Below are 21,101 nucleotides of genomic sequence, written 5' to 3'. Positions count from 1 at the left end.
TATTGCTGGATTTGAGCTGTTTCAGAGAAATTGTTACAGAATTTCATTGTAGAGGTATAAACTATATAGCCACAGCTCCTGTTAAATATTTCTTGATGGTAATAGCAGTCTTCCTCTCAAATAAGACCACATCACTACCTTAAAAATAGTAGAGCGCTCATTCTAAAAAGTAGTACATAGAGAATAGAGCTAGTAATGTAGGAACTCAGCTTTATGTGTAGTGGACTATGTATTGTCCATTCATGGGCAACAAAGAGGGAACTAAAGATAGATAGCTGTTGAACTTGAGGATAAAACACAAAAATCCCACCACTTTTAAATGTATATTTTTTTTTTTAATGAAAAGTAAAGGCAGATACAAACTGTGGTTTAACTGAACAAAAAAACCAGAAGCAAACCTGATGTAGCCCAAGTAAAATGGTTTCAGAATACTCAAAGACTAGCTTCTATGACACTACGTATCATATGCCACATATTTTTCACTTTTCTGAAGACTTTTTTTGTGATAGATTCTGGAAAAGAGAAAGAATTGAATTATAGAAAATCTAATTAGTTCAATGTGTTCTTTACAGAGAAGTTTTTAAGCATTGAGCTGGTTTTTTTTGTTTCTGAAATTTGACAAGCATGGTAAAATTAATGGATAAAGTGCAAGTAAGTTTGATTCCTCCAACAGAAACTTGAAACTGATCATAAAAGTGAGTAATACAAATTTCCCATGATTGTTATTCTGCTATTGATCCTAGTGGCAGCTCAATCAGGGGCTCTGAAATGAACCTTTAAAAACCCTTTATTTTCAAGAATGGGACTCCAAAATATTTTTTCTCTTTGTATTGTTACACAGACTGACAATCAAGAAATTTGAAGTTAGGATTACATTTAGAGAAAAACCACACTTTAATTTTTGTAAGGAATTTGTGAGTGGACAAAATAAAATATTACATAAAAGGATGCTATTATCATCCTATTTCTTCATATTCCCATCTTCCATTTAAATGACAGCTGAATGTAAAGATTAATTTAGCTCCTAAATGCGTAATCTTTTGCAGCTTTCAGGAAAATAATGATTAGTACTAGTCCCCTAAATAGGTCTGTCTTGTGCTAAAAATGTATCTTTAAATGCTTTTCTGTACTTCCCTTTTCTGTGAGAAATAATATTCCTGGGCATTTGGAAATAATAGGCTAAAACAAATGAGAATTGGAGTGCACCTGCAAGGCAAGGATGTTTGGCTGTGTACATAGTATAAAAAACTGCTTCTCTAAAACCACTGCTAATCATCTTAAATTACACATTTAAAACTAAAATTATCAAACACTTAAAATACATAATGAAAATGGCATACCATTTGCAGAATTTCAATTTCTGTTCGAAGAGTCTCACAGATGCTTTCCCAATCATCATTTCTGCAATTTTCCAATTCTTTCTTAAGCCTGTGTCCAAAACCAAATAAATTTTCAGATCAGGGAACTGTACTTGGGTAACTATTTTTTTCAGCTTTGGTCCCAGTTGTCAATTTGACTTATGTGAGAAAAGCCTCATCGATCTATTTGCATGATCAGGGTTTAAGTTTGCTGGTTTTGTAATTGGCAGTCCAATATGTTGCTCTCCACTAATATCGCTGGATTTCATTCAGCACGGGCAGTTGTGATGGCAATGTAAGGAACTTCAGAAAATGACATTTTGGGTTTTTACAAAGTATATCTTGACTAAGTACTTTGTTAGACAAATTTCTGGACCGTATTGTTTTCATAAACCATGAAAGATTTATGGCCTCATTAGTCGTCATTTTCCTTATTTAAACATGCGAATTTGAACGTTGATACTTAGGAAGTACCATACATTATTGTTCTTACTTTCCCTGGATATCTGCTTGTAGCCACTGGTGGAGGCAGAATGTTGGATTAGCTGGGTCCTCTGCCTGACCCTGTGCAGCCATTCTGTGCAATGATTGCTCCATACCCCTCTGCAGACTCCTTTGCTGTTGCTGGTGTTCTCTCCCCAACCGCTCTTATTATTCTTCAGTGCTTACTGACTCTTTCCCAATAGTCTCGGCCAGGAATCCCCCAACTTTTCTACAGTAAGGACTGATTTTAATGTAATGATTTTTGCATTCAAAAGAGCATTTAGTCCTGCTGAAAGGAGACACCTAAACTTTGCACATCAATGACTGCAGTGGTTTAAATTAATACTCAGTAGGCCAAGAGAAATCTATGACAGAGCTTTTAGTAGTCTGATGAATACAAGGTGATGAGATTATACTGAGTCTTTCCATGGCTGTCATAAGAAAAGCATAATGAGAAAGATAAAGTTGCTTACCCTTAATACAGTTTCAGCAAACAATGTGAATATTTGGGGACATATAGACAGACTGAAAAAAAGGACGAAAAGTATATATTCTGTTTATCATTAAATAGCTAAACTGATGCATCAAAGCAGGACCTCATTTCTTCTGAAGTTGAAAGAGGACGTAGCAACTATTTTTTCTTTTATATGCTATAACAGGGAATAAATTATTTAACCCTATTAAATAGATGATGCACCTCTTTAGCTGTCCTACTGCAGGTAGAGATTGTTTTCTACACAAGAAAATGTCTTTATTAAAAATAAAAGGTTTAGCTTCATATGACAGGAATAGCTTAGTCACCATGTGGCATTAGAATAGTAGCATAAGACTGGACCATAAGTTAATTTTGCTATTCCTGTGGAAAATGTAAATATCTTACCATCAATACGGAAAGAATATGAGCTCTGTGGGTTTGTATTATGAAGGAGTAAATGCCTCTTCTTTCAGGAATATTTCTCCTGCATTTATAATACATAAAAGTGTTCGAACAAAAGGACATTTTGAACTACACTTTAAGAAATGAAATATTTACTGTAGGACAGTGCTAGTTTACAGACGATTTTCATTGAGGGAAGTTCATTCCAAGGTCTAAGATCAGCTTCTGATCTTGATTAAATCAGCTTAATTTCATTGCCTTGCCTCCTCATTTTTTTTCTCTCCGTGTTCTCTGTTAGTGTGATATTGGAACCCTAATTTAAGACAAATAAAAGCCCTACTTTGCCTAATTTACTTTAGGAAAAGACATAGTCTGTTAATCTCAGAGAAAATGCTCTCATTGTCTTCCACATTGTAAAATTGATGCATAGTCTGTTTGCTAGTTGTCAGCTAAGAATGATACCACTCTATGTTAGGTGTACACTAAGGATAGAACAACCAGAAGATAAGCAGTAAGAGTTGCTTATCTGTCTGTGTCTTGGGATAGTGAATTAATTACTATTGATGATGTGCTTTGAAACTGCAACATTTTGCATATGGATTTTAAAATCTTATTTAAAATATTTTATAAAACTTTTAAATGTGGTGACAGCACAACTCCTTACATAGCATGGGTTAGTGGTGATAAAAGACATTCGTTCAAATGTGGTGATTAATTTTTACATTAATCAATTGATTCTCCTTTCAGGACTTCCTTCTTTCTTATTTAGAAGCTAGATAATTACAGTATGTGCCAGGAATATTATACTCACAAAACAAGGGCTGTCTGTTAAGTTACAGTCTACACAATTAATGCATTGGGGACGCCTGAGTTACTGAATAAATGATGAAGTTTTACCAGAAGGAATGTGAGACAATGGAACTATTAAAAAAAAAAAAGCTTAACCTGGAAGCAGATTTAGCTTTTTCATTTTACACTTAAGATAAGCAGGATATTCATATTCATCCTTCCACTATCAGATTGAATGTGCAAACCAATTATTCATGAAACTATACTCTCTAGATAGAGGGCAGGTTTTCTGTCTCCTTCGGAAATGGAAAGAGATGTACCTTTTGCCAGAATAAGGATTAATATGACAATTACACCCTCCTTATGACTATGATAAAAAGCAAATACCTTAAAAAAACACACAACCCCCCTCCCCCCAACCCCCCCCCAACCAAAAACCAACCAAAAAAACCCCAACAGAAAAAAACCCAAACAAACAAACTGAAAAATCACATTAGCATTTGGCCCTCCATGTCCTTTGTTTTTTGATTTTTTTTTTTTTTTTTTTTTTTAGCATTTTGGTCTCCTTGATGACAATAAAATATATCTTTCAAAAAAGTTATTGCACTGAATTAACAGTGTATTGGTAAGTTACAGCATCATAGGTAATGGGCTCCAGTGAACAGCTTGAGTTGAAATGCTGTACTTGTGAAAGGAGGCTTGACTACTCCTTTGAAAAACATTCAAGATAAATAGCGATAGCAAAACCTAGCCTTAAATCAAGTAGGTGGGACAAAAGCATCAGCATTTTTTTGGATGCTAGCTTGCCCCAGACTGAGCTTTGCTATCAGTTGTCCATTTTCCATTACTCTTGAATGCCAGAAGTGACAAAGAGATGAAGAAGGAGGAAATCACTGAAGACAATCGATTTTGCAGCTTTGAAATGAGCACAGCTATTAAATGCATTGGCATTTGTGGTTGATACGCACTCTTCTTGAATTTCAGCTGTATATGCAGAAGGCAAATAGGAAAAATAATTGTGAAATCAATACACGCTCATATTATGAATTGAACTATGATGAAAATAATGTTATTGTCAAACAGGTTTCTCTGAAAATCATCCACAGATTCAAATTATCAGATCAAGACTCCAGTAGCCAAAACTTGCATTTCAAGAATAATTTTATGTAAGGACGTCTCAGAGAAGAAATAGTTTGTGTAGAAGGCAGGGTGAATATGTATTTTTAGAGGTTTTTTTTTTCTAAGTAGGGATGAAAGACCCTACCTGGTTATTGCTGGAGTTGCAGAAGGAGCAGACTGTCTCTTGGTTATGTTTTGCTGAGACAAATAAAATATTTTTTTTATATTTCCCTTCTCATCTGTGCCTTGTTTATGACCACCATTTTATTTTTTAACCATAAATACAAGGGAAAACATTAGAGTGTATTATAAAACAGAATTGCTTGACACTGATATCCAGATAGAATCCTGATAGAATTTATGGTACAAAACAAAGTTCCCTAAGAAGTTATATATAAACTTGAGAGTATGTATGTTGATTTTCCTGAATTTTATCATAAAGGTCAGGAGAAACATTTATCAAGGTTTTAAGACTTTATTGACATTGAAGAAAATTTTAGAAGACTTTGGTTTATTGTCTGAAGCCAAAGTAGAGCTAACGCATTGAGGTCATTCAGTCTCAGTTCAGTACCAGGACTAAATTAATGTGTATGTTTCTATAGTGAGAGCAGGATTTTGCTGGGTATTTACAATTTGCTGACACTACTAAACAGAAAATGCTATTGATACAGCTGAAGAAGTCAATAAATTTCAGACTATTATCAATTGATTGAGGAAGGAAGAAAATGAGTCCTAAATGGAATTCAGTATCTCAAAACATAAATTCAAGCACTTGAGTTGAACAAATAAATTATAAAAGTATGTGCTTGAAGGAACATAAATAGAATAAAAATTAAGAAAGTGATCTAGCAGTAATGATAAATGCTAGCAAGAAGATGAAACATGAAAGTGAACAGGGTACTAGGCTACATAACAATGGGAATTAAATGTAAATTAAAATAAATAGAAATACCTTAGGTAAAATAAGAAAATTTCAGCTTTTACTGTTCTGGATCAAATGCTGATTGTAAAATACATAATTATCATTGACTAAAGCTTGTGTTTTGTGAATGCTATCAGGCAACTATTTATAAAAGTAGTTACAGGTGTTGAAAAGTATGGGGGGTTTTTTGTTTGTTTGTTTGTTTTAACTTTATATTCCCCAAATACATAAAATATCACAAGAAGTCTTTAAGGAATATGTTATTATAGATGAATAAATATGAAAAGGTTAAGGCACACAATTAAACTGCACATTTAGAATAGATTTGCTTTTGTGCAGACAGCAAACCAAAGTTATACAGACTACTTTCCATTGGAACTGTAAGAACAAGTTACACAGGAAAAAAAAATATACAAGCATCAGAGACATCAAAACTGAAATATGTTTTTAGGGGTCAATAATATTCCTACTGAAAGTCAGGGAAAATAAATATGGGTCAATGATCCTTCTAGTTCAAATATCTTGATTTTTCTATTGTACAGGGAAAATTAGATCTCAATCTAGATGTATTAATACGTCTACCCTATTGCTGAAATTAGTATCTCAATACTATTCTGCTTTGTTTCATGTGAACTGTATAATTTTCTCAGAGGTAGAAAGGATTTAGAATTGTCCTTGTTTCCTTCTGCGTTATGGGCTCTCCATTCTCTGCTCATCTTCCAGGTTGAATGCACATTTCTTGAAAAGTAGGTGAGAAATTTATACACAGTATTCTTACACCCTCCTGTTTATTGTTGGAAATGCCTCTTGCTTTTATCTTTTCCACAGTTATAATTACTTTTGATGTTTATAGTTGTCTTTTGATTACATAGTATGTTCAGGCATCTCTTCTTTGCTTCCAGGTACCTATTATTGAAGTCCTTAGTTGTGTACAAGTACATAAACTTGCACTGCATATAATTATGTTCCTCCTCTTTTTTAGCAACTCCAGTCTACAAGGTCTAGAGTTTTCCGTTGTTTTACACTGTTGTCTTAAAACATCTTCTATTCCAAAGTCACTATTTAAAACATTAGCAAGACCAGCTGTGGCTGCAGTTACCTTCTTCCAGCCCCAAATTTCCTTTTTCAGACCTATTACTGTTGTTACTATTAGTCATTTCCTTACTCACATAAGATTTTTAATATGTCTTCCCCAGGTTAACTAGTAGTTTCCCATGTGGGATAACACTGAATACTTTACTAATGTCTAGGTGGATGGCATTTGCATTTTCTTTGTCTAACCAATCGGTTGTCTTATCAAAGAAAGATATTGTTAGTCAGATTTTGATCTACTTTTTGTAAATCCATACTGCAATTTATAATGGAAACCTATTTTAACATAATTCAAACTATAATAGTTCCACTAGGCACTGCTATTAAAAAGAAAAGCTTAAAAAATCGATGAGGAGATTGTCATTAAAAAACTCATTTTGAACTACATATATTACTCTAGAGATTGATATTTCCTGATTATAAAATTTAACATAAAATTAAATGGCAAGCTTTTTTTTTTTCTTTTTAACCACCAGAACCATGCATGGCCTTGGGCAGTCCACTGTTAGTGTGAAACATTTGTTCAGCTCTAACGAACATATTTCCTGTATGATTTGTATGAAAGAAAGCATTGCTTTTTCCTTCCTAATTTTGGTAATGGAGTTTCTTTTTCTGTATTATGAAGTATAAGAAGCAATACTACATTTTTAGGAACTAGGTAAGTATACAAAGCCTTGAACTATTTACAAAGTAGGCTGACTTCATGCATTTCCCTTCTGCTACTGTTTTTCTGAAGTAGAACAGAAATTTAGGTTTCAAAGAAACATTTTATCCTTAGTCTACCTTTAGAATAGCAGGAAAAATATCCATTTTAGGTAGAAACTCTCTCAGTCTAAATAAATGTTAATTAAAATTATTTCTAGGTTGCTTTACATAAGGCAACACATAAATTTAAAATTAAAATGTGGAAGAAGATAAATAATTAATATAATAAGTAATTACAGTGAATATAATAGTGAAATGACATAGCTAGGAATTTAGTGGTATCAGTTAGTCTCTGCTTGACCCCTGTATTGTTCCACTTAAGTGATGCTACTTGCTACCTGCCAGGGAAATGTGACTCAAGAGAGCTGATGCCAAAGTTCTTTCCTGCTGTTTTGTTTTTGGGGCTGGCACTAGCAGAATAGGTGATTAAAATAAGGCTTTTAATTTTAATTGCAGATATTTTCGGGGGGGGGAAAGCCCTCTTTGTTAAACATTTCTCTGATATGCACCTGTATCACGAGACTTATAATTTCCAGGGTGCCTACTCTGAGGAAGAGGGTATAGTGTCTTATCCATAACTACATCTGTGCTTAACATTCAAATTTTGGTTAGCTTTTTCCTGCATCTGATGTGTATTAGAACAAGCCTATAACTGCAGCACCAACAGCTGTTGGAATTACTGGTATGTGCTTCTCATGACCTTTTGTAATTTTTTGATGGATTTGGGAGAAATTTTATGAAACTGCAGACATGGTACAGGGCATTTTTCTCAGCTCAGAGATGAATTGCTGTAATTTGAATTTGCTGGCTACACTCTTCAGCTGAAATGCAATTTACTTTAAGATATATACTTAATTATAATGAAGATTCTTGCCTTGCCAGCTACTTTTGATATTGATTTTTAAGCTGGGACTAGGTATGTGATACAATAACAGACTTACAGGGTGATCTGGGAGCTACATATATCTGGTTATTGATGCTGAGTGTCTCTCACATTTGTTCTAAGGAAGGATTGAAAACATTGGTATTTTTACCATTAAAGAGTGGTGTGGTTTCCTGCTCTATAAAAAAAAATCAAACTTTGATTTTTTTAATAAAAAAAAAGAAAGAATCAAACTTTGTGCTTATTTCTTAGAAAAAAAAGTAATGTGGATCAAAAATACATATTTGTGTCAAAATAGTCTTCTCTTTATATATACTAAATGCGATTTTCAGTAAAAACTAAAATTCTATTCTTGCATTAGATTCTGTATGGGGAAAAAAGCTGATCTTGTTAGGGTTGTTTCTCAAACACAGTAGGTTCAATCCCTGATTCTTATTAAGATAGACACTAGTATATGTGAGATTGCATTAATTGGTACTTTGGCTGCAAAAGGTCCTTTGCAAGTGCCAAAGGTGTATCTAGACTGTCAGGAGGGCTTCCTGGTTCACCCCAGGTGCCTGGTACTTTAGTTTTTCCCACTGACACTGCATGAATTCTTTATTCTTAGATTCCCTTCAGGGGGCACCCACAGGAGTGGACAGGATAGTTTGTTCAAGGATCTGCTCCAGAGAGACTATTGCCATGGACTGCATCAGGACGTGCACTGCTGCAGCAGCTGTGGTCCCTCAAATACTTCTGTGGCACATCATAGAGCATGCAATGCACGTGCTATGTATTGTCATTTTGAACCAGCACTCTGCTGTGCTGGACATAACTTCTTTAAGTATTTAATGCATTTTGAATGGAAAATATGTGTATATAGATGACATTATATCTTAATGTCACAGAGACGCTACACAGGAACCAGAGCAGATGTGATCTCACCAAATGCTAGGCAGTGTGGAGATGACTGGTTTGTTGCAGATAATGCTGCCTCTGGGCAGTGTAGGCACAAACCAGTGCACATGTATTGATCTATGGGCTGCGTAATCCACAATGATTACTGGTTCATTGGATAACTCAGGCTGGAAGAGATGTCAGGAGGTCATCTAGCCCAATGTCCTTCTCAAAGCAGGATCAGTTACAAGGTTAGACCAGGTTACTGAGGGCTTTATCCAGTCAAGTCTGAAAACCTTCAAGGATGAAAACTATGCAACCTCTCTGGGCAACCTTTTCCTTTGCTATACTATCCTCATGATAAACAAGTTCTTCCTTACATTCATTTGATACCCCTCTTGTTTCAACTTCTGGTTTCTGCCTTTTGTTCTCCCTTTGTGTGGCATTGTGCAGATCCTGGCTTCATCTTCTTGATGACCTTGTTGTAGGTACTGGAGGGCAATCAGGTACCTCCAGGGGGACTAGTTATATACTGCACTATTTATAGCATATAATACTTTAAACTCCCTTTCATTCTCTTAATTCAGTAGTCCAAACCAAGAAGTGATGAGCAGGTTTTGTTAAAAAACAACAACAAAAAGAATTGATAGAGTTGTACGAGTCTGATAAAGTTTGGGATAATTCTAAACAGCACAGCACTATGACATACAGAAATAGACAAATGAGGATTGCCTGCTTGGCTCTACTGAAAAGCAGAATCTATTCTTGCTGATGTGGAAGTACAGTAACATAGCTATGTTGCTTCTGGCATCTGAGTTAACTTATTCAGGCTATCTCTCTCTGTAAAGCATTGAGCTTTTCTGATCAAAAGCCAGTGCAAGATAGAAGTATGGTTTAGGCGAATCTGTCCTAAATTTTGTCCAGTATCTGAAATGAAAAAATATTTTAATGTAAAGAAAATTTATTCAATACATTATTACACCTCAAGGAGACCTAGCTTTTTGTGATGGTAGTAAGAGCAGTAGGAACACTTCATATTTTGCACTACATGCAATTATCAAATAATGTAAGCTTATCTTGACCATAAAATGAAGCATTTTATGAAATAAAAAAATTTCATCATCCTTCTTGATTTGGTTGTAAATGACACTTTGTGGTTTTGTAGTTAATAGAATTTAATATGTTTTATCCACTGTTGTGTTTTCCACCCAGATAAAACCAAAGTATCATTCCATAGAGCTGTGAGTTAATTTTACTATGTAGAAAGACAGACATACATGGTTTTGAATGATTTGCCTATGATCTCATAGCAATCAGCAGCAGAGCTGTTTGCTACTCTGTTCCTTATACACAGGAAAGCTGTTATAGAAAACTAATTACACCAATTGGGATATTAAGTGGCATCATGGCAGTAAACTACTCCAAGGGAAGTATGTTATTTAGAAGGAAGTTGACAACCTCATGTATCACAAAACCTAATATATCACGATGCAATGAAAAACGTAGAAGTGAATTATAACATGCTGTCTTACAGAATTGCTTCTGTTGTTATTATTTACACTGTCTTCTATATATATGTTGAATGCAAAGTTTTTGCTACTGTATGCAGAATTGTGAGCTAATTAATTTTTATGCTGAGGGAATTTTGGCCATGTCTCAACACCATGTAAGAGATTGAAGAGAGTTAGTAATAGGGCTGATATATCATTTTCTTTCAAAACCCAATATTCAGCAAAAAATGGGCCATTAACAAATCGTCTTTCAGAAAAATGCTCAGGGTTCTCTGCAAAATTTTATTTTTCCATTGAAAGTTTTCAGAAAAAAACCAACTATATTTATTTTTTGTCAAAAAACTCAAAAATATATAGGAAAAAAATGTGATAGTAACAAAAGTTGTGTTTTCCCTAACAATTTCTGTTAGAGAATATTTTTGACCAGCTTTTCTAGGAGGATTTCCTCTGCATTGTCTATTAAATATTTTTATATATCCACAGGCACTTTCATCTGGAACACCATAAAATAGGAAAAAGATGGTTGATTCTGTGATATGGGGCTTTCTGCATTGGAAGATATTTTTGCTGAAAACATTACATTATTTTCTCTATAGTGAAAATGTAAATGTTGCACTTAAGCAAACTGGAAAGAAATTAGTTATTGCCACTCAGTTCCTGGGAAGCAATATTCACTATTAAGGGAGGCTGTGCAAGGTGTTCTGTATTGGTTGAATCTTCAAAATTTTGTTCTAAACCAGCTTAATTAGAAGGCAAACTAGAACTGATGGTAGAGATCACAGAGAAAACAAATCTACATATAGTAGCTTCAATTCAAGGCCCACCTGACCCAAGGAGGTTATTGTGGCCAATCCATTCCATTGCAGTCAGGCTCTGGGGAAGGTTGTGCAGCCAGTCAGCAGATGTATGTATACCATTGGGTAGTTCATCAGTACTCTGTGTACCACCACTATTTTTATAAAAACTTAAGAACTGGCCTTCCCAAGGAGCAGTCTTTTGCTCTGCCTCCAAGTTTGACTGACTTCCTTGCAAACGCTTCCAGTTTTTAGTTCATTGGAGTATGCATGTAAGGGTGAAAGGCTGTAACAAACAACAGGAATTTGTGTTCTGTAATAAAAATGAATGATTCTTCTGATTTCAAAGGAATATTGTACAGGAATGTAAAATAGTCATTGCCACAAGGACTGGTCTGCAGTTACAGACCTAAAATTAAATTTAGGAACTTACTAACATAAGACTCTTACCTTAAACATTCAGGATCAGTCTGAGGTTTTTCAATGACTTGGACTTTTTCTGCTTCTAAATCTTTAGTCATTCTTTCAGCCTCCCTGATTACTTTCTCAAGGTCTAAACATAAAATAACAATTACCTTGTAAATATATATTAAACATCCATATTCAAAGACTTCCTACATTTTCTAAATTTATCTTTTCTAATATTTCTTCATGAAACTGTTTATAGGGTAAAGGCATCAGAATAAAGAACATGAATTATTTTATTATTGTAATTGATATGCATATTGCAATCTTCTAGAAAATTTCCTTCCTTTTCCCTTATTTATGGCCTGTCTTTCTTAGCTTTCTTACTGTGAGATGTTATTTACACATTTGTAAAAAAGTTACTAAACCACTTCTAGATTACATTTTCTTTTAATCCAAATTTCAAAATCATCCATATTTCTTGTGATCACCTTTGACACAGAACCCTTCTTGGTTCTCTCTGTATCTTTTTAGTTTTTTTCTTTTATAGGGTTTCCTGTGTATTCAACACATTCTTCCCAGCTTTGTGCATGGACTTCTTTTTTTAATGCACAGACTTTCATACATGAACACACAAATGTCAGTAAAGAGATGACAGTTGAATTTACAACTCAGACGTTTAGCACTAAGGCCAAATCTGTCTTTATCAGTCCAAGCCATGTTGCTTGTTAAACATTTGAATCTTTAATTATAGGTTAATGGGTTTTAAACAATATTTATGTTGATTTTAAGTTCACTTTGAAACACTAAATTCTCCAATTAAGTATATCACTTAGCAGCAAAAGTAAAAATTTCTTTGTCATATTTATAGCTTATGATTCAGCAAATCTATAGACCTCAGAAATCCATAATACTTGTTATAACCATATTTAAAAATGATGTATTACATAATGTAAAAATATATTAAAATCTTGTTTGTATGATTTCTTTTTCTTGAGAAAAATAACTTGAGAGAAAAGATTTTTCAAAAGCATTTGTCAAGCCACAAATAATTATCATAACGTGATTGTCAGGCACACCTTTGAGTTCACTTTGGAGAGTAAATATATCCTGCTTTAATTCATTCTTCTGCAGCTGGAGTGCATTTAACTGAACATTTTTATGTTCCATTGACTCCATTTCTAAGAAAAAACATGTTTTGAATTAAAACACATTGCAGTTTTAGTCTTCTTGATATAATCTTAAATATTCTTAACTACTACCAATCTTCAGCTAGTCAAAAAGAACCTTAAATATAAAACTAAAATCAACTAAAATCAGTCATATAAACCCCAGTTCACAGGAAATTATGTCATATAATGTATTCATAACTATGAAAGAAAATTTTTTTTAATGTTATTAAGATATTTGACATATTTTGTTGACTGGGCATAAAAAGAATTTTTGCTTTAGAGTTACTTCAGCTGTAAAGGAAGATGACTTACTGAATAGGTGGTGAACAGACACTTCTCAGCAGGACTAAAAAACCCCTTATTTTGTTTAGTGTTATGGACATTTGAACCTGAGCATTGACAGCATCTGGAATTAATTGTGATTGTTTCCCTGACAACTGGAGGTCCTCACATAATTTCCTTGTTATGAGTTTAAGTAAACTTTTCTCTTTAGTGTTGTCAGTGTGCTCAGGACTGTAGCAGACAGAAAGACAGACAAGTTGTATCTCAAAAAAAGTGTAATTTAAAAGGATGGAATCAAGACAGCAACTGAACCTAGAGAGGAATGTTAGTTGCCTTTCATGTCCTACTGATCATTTGACTGATCAGATCTGCCTGAATATGTAAAAATTAATCATTAAAAGTAACAGGTGCCACCAAATACAGACTTTTTTTTAGTTGTAGATCAGAATCAGAGCCACAGGAAATGCAGAAGGAAGGTACCATCAAGTACAAACTCAAATGGATAGTCAAATTTCAGTACCTTTACATCAGATATCGGGAATTCAAAGTGCTGGCGCTTATGAATCATAGAATCATGAGAGTGGAAAGGAATTTGAAGGGTCATCAGCTGTACCTCTGTCATTTCTGCCAGATGCTTGTCTAACCCATTTTTAAAAACCTTTGGTAATGAAGACTCCTAATTCCTTTGGTAATGGAATCTCCTAAAGCAGAGTGTTTAAGTTGTTCACTGTTCTTAGAAAGATTTCTAAACAGCCAGCCAGACTCTCCCTTATTGTGGTTTACACTTGGTACTTTCTATTCAGTTCACTATAGGTATGGAGAATACATTAATTTCCTTTTTACAGAATCCTTGAATGATTTGAAGATTGATATCCATCTTCCATCAGTCTTTTCCTTCACAGGTTAAATAGTCCCAATTCTTTAATTATTTTACTTCTCATGTTCTCCAGATCTCTGATCACTCTCACTGGTGCCATGTGGATTCTCTTCAGCTGGTCCACATTTTTTCTTGAAGTTTAACATCCAAAACTGGATACATAGTACTCCATCTAAGAGCTTAACTGCCCTAAATAGAGTGAAGGATTATTTCGCATGTCTTAGAGGTCAGAATTATGTTTATGTCTCAGTATGGTGTTGGCATTCTGATGTTATTGACTCATGTTCAGCTTGTGATCCATGATGACTCCTATTTCCTTGCCGAAGGATTGCTTTTCAGTCTGACTCTCTGTTCTGAGAAATCTCATATTCTGTATCTTAACTCAAAGTTATACTGTGGCAGTAGAAGTCCAGTCCTACAAGACAGCTGTGCATATGATTCTTTTGAAGCTAAGGAAATTTAAATAGCTCAACCATGGGTGATTATAATCAGCGCAAACCTAATACGGTATGCTATGTGTGACAGTGCACCTCTGTACTGGTTGACATTAGACATTGGAAGCCACTTCTGCAGGTCTGCTTCTTCTCCTCACAGTGCTCATAGTCAGAAAGGACTGAAGAGGACAGGGAACAGAAGAGGCTTTAACTATGCTTGTGTAATGTGGTACGTCAGGCCATACTCTAAGAGGAAGTTCCAGACAGCAAGGGAATGGAATTAAAATTATTGTTTTGCATAGCTATATTTACTGATTTATATTCATTCTCTGGTAATCCAAGATAAAATAGTTTAATATAAGACTTACCATTTTTCAACAGAGCTGCCTCATTCTCTAAATCATTTAATTCAGTCTTGACTTTTTTTTTAATCAGAAGGTCTCTATTACTTGTTAGTCCATACTCATTGTTAAACTCTGTTACTTCTCTAGCAAAATTATCTTCCTCTTCAGTCATTTTTCTCTTTGCATCTGTCTGAAAAAAAGAAAGGGAAAATGGAATGTTCAGGTGAAAAAAAGAGTCTTCATTAAGCTAGGCAGACTGAAACACACTGTTGTTTATCCTTAAACTTGTAGTATAAATGTAGTATATTTACTTTTCCCAAGTTATGAGAACATGAAAATGGTCTACAGCTCTATCATTTTGTCTGTTGCTTTAACTTTTTTTTTTCTGAAAAATTGAAGGATATATTCTTAATAATAAAAAAACATTTAAAAGATCACTACATTATGTTACAGACTTGTACCAGCAGTTTTTCAGTTCAACTCTTTATTGAAATTAGTAGAAAGTTCTGTTTAAAGTCAGTAGCATAGTATGGCCACTCTTTTTTTTAGACTTATTTAATGAAATAAAAGTGGTGTTTATTCCTCTGCAGAATGCGGACTTTAACTCCCTCAATAACTACCAAGAAAGCCATAGTTGATAGGAAGTCACTGTTTCATTTTCTGGAAAAAATATTCTAAAGAGAAAGGCTATATGAAATTCCTTTAAAAAAATCCTAACTGATTGCTAAATTAAATAAAATGAAATGACCCCTATATACAGGAAGAAAGAAACGATAACCTGTATATTCAGACTCGAGTGGTTACAATTAAAAGAAACTTCACAATTCTTCAAAGGATATTTAGCTTTTATAGCTAATAATTTTTTCTATTATACTTGTAATATTTATTTTTCTTTCTTTGTATATTTAGGAATGGGAATACTTTGGATGCTGAAGAAATATTACTTAATTAAAAGGATATCTGCCTAAAGATTTAGGGTTAATACTGGTGATTCATACTGAATGTTTAAAATTTAGCTCTGCTGATTTAAAATACAAATACATATGCAGAGAAGACTACTCATCTGTGGCATTTCTTAATAGCTACAGATCCAAGGACCCACAATGAAGTAAGAGGAAGGCAATATATTCAGGTTAGCACAAGAGAGAACTGAAAAGCTTGTTTTTTGTATATGTTGCAAATAGCTACCTTTTAAGGGGTGGCTAGGTGTCTAGTATCAAAGAGATTGTGTGGTATGTCAGGATTCCTAAAATGTGGGGTTGGCCTCCCTGTTTTTCCTTTGATCCTTCTCAATATGTTTTATTGTGGATGAACCTGTCCAATTTAAGGTGAGACTTTCCTAGTTTTCATTTACAAAGGAAATAATATGTCAGAATTGGAGTTCAGTCATACAACAGCAGACATTAGAAAATGAAGTCAAGGATGTTAAATCAGCTTTGTAGATAAACTGCAGCATACATTACCTTAGATCATGGTTTAAATTAAAAGTGAGAATTTATCTACATTTACATTGTTAGGTATGCTAGATTACAAAAAGAATATATTTTCCAGATTTAAAACATTACTTCTTCCATATTTTCAAATTTTAAAGCTGACTACTTTCATACAGTAGAAAAGAGTTGTCTGAATATCATAGCTGGAAACATACAAAGATTTTAAGATGACTGCTTTTTTGATTAATAAGTTCAGCTTTCTGTTTCTCTAAGCTGTCTTCACGCTTCTTCAGAATTTCTAAGTAGAACTGTTTTTCAGACAGATGCTGAACCTTCCAAGAGAAAAAAAATAATTTTATAAAGTAAGGTTATTGTTTTATTGTTTCATATACTTTGATATTGTATATAAGGATCTTGGTCCAGTTAAAACACAGCTGGCATAGCTGCTGGACTAGCAAAAGCATAACAGCTCTTTTTTCCCCCAATAATCTTCCAATATACCACTAACCTTTTGAAAAGTATCCTTTCTTTAAAAGACACATTTAGTGCTGGTCCATCTATCTAAAGTGTTGTTTTAAAGTCTGCTCAGTTTCAGGTTAAAACCAGGAAAAATATTGATCACATGGGATCTTTTACCCAACATAATACAGTGTCCTCCATCTAATTGTGTAAAGCTCATCACGTACCAATTCAGACAATAATATCAGAGGGACAGGGGTCCAACATCATTGTTTTTACTGAATAGCTGTACACATCATCAGCTCTGCAATGCTACTATTGCATATGTGAAGGAGGGAGGGATATGCTTATATTGTTCTGAGCACAATTTCTGGAATTCTTAGCCAAGGAATTGTAATAGAAATTAGATCATTGGTTAAAGAGAGTTTGACCATAACCCCCCCAAGTCTCAAACTTCTATTTTGCATATAGTTTTATTTTTAGTTTTATTAATTTTAAACAGTAGTTTATCTGATAGAAGGGTATGCTGTTCAACCACTGCATTTTCAAAGTTTGCTGAAAAGTTATTTTCAATTTTCTAGTGCATCTACTCTATCATTGACTAATCTAAGTTAAGATATATGGTGGGATAAACTATAACAGCAGATAAATAGGGAACAGCTAAGTGTTGAACAGTCTTAAAGGATGAGAATCATTCATCTGGTGAAGTGGAGAAAAGGAGGTCAAGAGAATGACTCATTCTGTAATACTCAGAACCATGAGTAGGGAAAGTCAAGTTAGCAGAATTGCCCACAGACTTTAAAGGCACAGGGTGAGTATCAGGAAGTAAACTGAATAGCCAGGCTGATACATGACTGTTTGTGTGTGCAGAAGCAGAAAAGACCAAATAATAATGATATTACAGAGGTAAAAATGAAAAGATTGTAAAATGAAATAATGTAGGTGATTTTGGAGAGGGTGCAGATAAAGTGCATCTGATCAGAAAAGGAGGAAGAGGGTAGTGGAATCAAATGCCCTAAGACTACAATGTGAGAGTTGGAAAGAAAAGGACCAGATTTTTTCCTTATCCCTGATATGTCCAGCATGCTAAATGTCCAGGAAGTGCTTGCCTCAGGAATATTTATTTTACATATTAATTCAAAGAGAGTAGATGGTCTTATACCAAGGTATTTATATTACTGAATATAACTAGATGCAGTGTAATTTCTCCATCTGTAAGATGCCAACTGAAGCTATGCATTTGCAACAGATATTTTTAAAGAAATCATTAAGCCATGAAAGGCAAAATGCTATAATTTGGGTTCTAATTACATGCTACCTGATTTCACAGAACAGAGGAAAAAAAAAATAGCATTTCCTAGGAATCTTTGATTGACCACAGGCAGTCTCTGTGAAATAGAGGTCAAAACACCTTTGAACTCGGTCTCGTCTGCTTGGTCAGGTATAAGCTGCTGTGCATGCACGTGCCTGGATATGCATGCTTATAAAGTGCAGTTATCTGGTGCGGGACAAATGGAACAGCATTAGCTCAATACCATTATTAAATATTATTTGAATTACATTAACTATTGTAGACATATATAAACTGAATTCCTGTACTGAAAAATAAATTACTTTAAATAATTTCAGTAACTATATAATCTTTAAACCTAAACACAGTCTGATTGAAATGCATTTTCCCATTCCACTTGTTTTTTATACCATTTCCTATCTATAAATGAATCAATGATGTCAGACTAAGCAAGCAAGTAAAATATATTTTTGTGGATGTCAGTGAGAATATTATTAATCCTGGTGGATAAAGCACATAAGATTTAATTAGAAATAGTTCTTCAGCTCTTCCCATTAGTCGTTTACAATAATGGCTCTACTCTTGGGATGTTCTGTACCTACCACATAAACCTTGATTATAAATCACAATGCATCAATAACAAATTAGTAGTATAAACATAAAATTGTGATGTTCATAAATAAATTTATCAGCAAGACTACAAAGGACTTTTCCTAACAGGCAACACCCAGATATAATCTGTGTTGGTTAAATAAGTTACTATTTTAAAGCACTTTTGGGCTCTGTGATTGTGGCATGCATAAATGCAAGTACGTGAATAACTGCTTGCATGATTATAGTCTCAATTTGCAACCAGTAAATATTTGTAAATGAGTTCTCTTTTATTCTGACCCCCTCACAGTAATGTGGATATTTATTATATATATCACACAGTCTTTTACAAAAGGCAAAAGAGTCTGTGTTTGGAAGGATGAAAATCACCCCCCAAACATATATTTTCACAATTAGGTGAGGCAGTCCCCAAAGTTTCTTGAAGATGTTTATTTAAGTGATAGGATACAACAGTTCTGACTTCAAAGGGGGCTCCATATGCTTTCCTGTTGTGCATACACATTCTGCCAGCGCAGATACTTAAGAGCACCGGGGATGATATTTAGGCTTCATTTTCAGGCACAAGCAAATGGACTTTTAAATCATTTGTAACCACAGGTATTAATGGTGAAAAGCTCTGCAAAACTGGAAGCTTAATCTGAAATATGTCTGCAGTTTGGTTAAGTGGAAAGCATACTAAAATCTTAAAAATACTAAACAGATTCAGAAACTTTCCTCTGTCTTTGGCGTCCCTGAAAAGCACTTAGGCCTTTTAAGCCCTTACTGTGAGCTCAGGCTCACAGGAGGATCTTTAGTATATGAATCAAGATCCTGTGAAGTAAACACAGGGAATGTTTCCATGTATTTTTTTTGACAGGCCTTTAATGAATGGCAGTGGACAACAAAGGAATGGTTTCCGGGCCTCTGAAGGATAGTGCTATAAGGAGCTCCAGGACTGTTATGGCAGGGCCGCTCACACAGTACCTGAACAGCTCGTCTGCCTCCAGCTGACGTCTGGTGGCTGCGTCTTGTGAACGGACTGACCTGACATGGCGGTCCGCTCCCTGCCAAGCTCCATCTGCGGAGCAGGACTGACTTACACGTGCACACGTGCTGTCTCCAGTGCTTCCAGTTTTTAGAAGTGTTACCTGGAAACGTTCCTACCCCTGAGGTGAGCGTGTCCATGAACATAGCCAGGACGCAGCCTGAAGGGTGAGATTTGTGAGAGGGGAAAGACGTTGACAGACCTTTTTTCACTACAGAAATGCACAGTGTAAGTTTTCTCAGTGCTGTGTTATTTGGTAGGTGAAGCATACTCCTTGAAAGTGCTTAGGAATCTGTTCCTGAAAGAATAGGTCATATATTTGTAAATATCATGTATTTCATTACTTTGTATACTACAAACATGACCGCTTACCATAGTTTCTAATTTCTTTTTAGCAGTGCTTAGCTCTTCCTTTATTTGCTTAATTTTTTCATAACTTCTATTTATGTCGCTTTTAGCTGCAACACAACAAAAACCTGTAAGAATGTGTGCTCTGTTTGTAAAAGTTACGTTCTTATAAAAACATGCCACTGGCAAGAAGCAGCCAGCCCGGCTGCCTGCCAAGGTTTCACTGATAAAGGTCCCCTCATGGCAGCACAGTGCGGCCACCCTGCTCTTCCCCCAGGAAATGGAGAGGCCATTAAGTGTGGTCAGTGCTGCTGCCGGACCCACAAAATGGCAGCCCCAGGGCAGACCTTGTTGGATGAGGTGCCTCTTCTCCCTCGCCTGCTTCTCTGTGAGCTGTATTTGCTGGAACAAAGCATCCAGGTTCATTTCTCTCTTCTCACGGAATCTGTGAGTTCCCCGGGTCTTGCCGTCTTTGTGGAGGGCTGGTTGATTAAAGCTGGGATGCCCTGGAGGAAGGTGAGGCTGGGCCCGGCCACAGCCCTCCCCTCAGGGCCCTGTGCCCTGCCAGACTTTGGTTCTGCCCTTTGGCCTCTGCCTGCCGGGGGTCGGGAAAGAAACCCCAGACCACAGAGGGAAGCAGCCGTGGTAGATGGCACACAGCTGAGGAGGAAGAGGTGATGGAGCGGGACGTGTGGGCTGCGCGAAGTGGGGAGTGAGAGCGAACCTCGGGCAGAGGGAGACATGGATGACTGGCTGGGGGAGCCCATGTGGGAAACACGGGAGATGGAAATGAGCAGGCAGAGCAGCAGCGTGGTAGGAGCAGGAGAAAGAAGATAATTTGGCTAGGCAAAAGGCAGCTGGCACTGAATCCTGTCAAACTTGTGCACGTTTGTGAAACATGGGTTCTGACTCAGAGTCTGGGGAGTTTTGATCAAACAGCTCTGACTTTCTTTATTTCTCTGGGACCACACGCTTTATACTGGTTTTGTGTTGTTCAGAAGCTCGTTTTTT

General features: G+C 35.3%; 1 protein-coding gene across 1 annotated transcript; it reads right to left on the bottom strand.

Moving 5' to 3' along the window:
- Nucleotides 1–286: 286 nt before the first annotated feature.
- Nucleotides 287–20,516, bottom strand: CCDC172 (coiled-coil domain containing 172). Its single transcript, XM_009926801.2, has 8 exons — nt 20,438–20,516; nt 20,115–20,200; nt 16,572–16,688; nt 14,948–15,113; nt 12,894–12,995; nt 11,860–11,962; nt 1,341–1,428; nt 287–512 (listed from the first exon to the last, which is right to left on the bottom strand). Exons 1-8 carry the CDS (start codon nt 20,514–20,516, stop codon nt 480–482), a joined length of 774 nt encoding a protein of 257 aa, XP_009925103.1. The 3' UTR covers nt 287–479.
- Nucleotides 20,517–21,101: the final 585 nt, after the last annotated feature.

This window comes from Haliaeetus albicilla, chromosome 11, assembly GCF_947461875.1.
Source record: "Haliaeetus albicilla chromosome 11, bHalAlb1.1, whole genome shotgun sequence".
NCBI lineage: Eukaryota > Metazoa > Chordata > Aves > Accipitriformes > Accipitridae > Haliaeetus > Haliaeetus albicilla.
The sequence above is the reverse complement of the archived record's forward strand: the minus strand, read 5'-3'. Positions and strand labels throughout refer to the sequence as shown.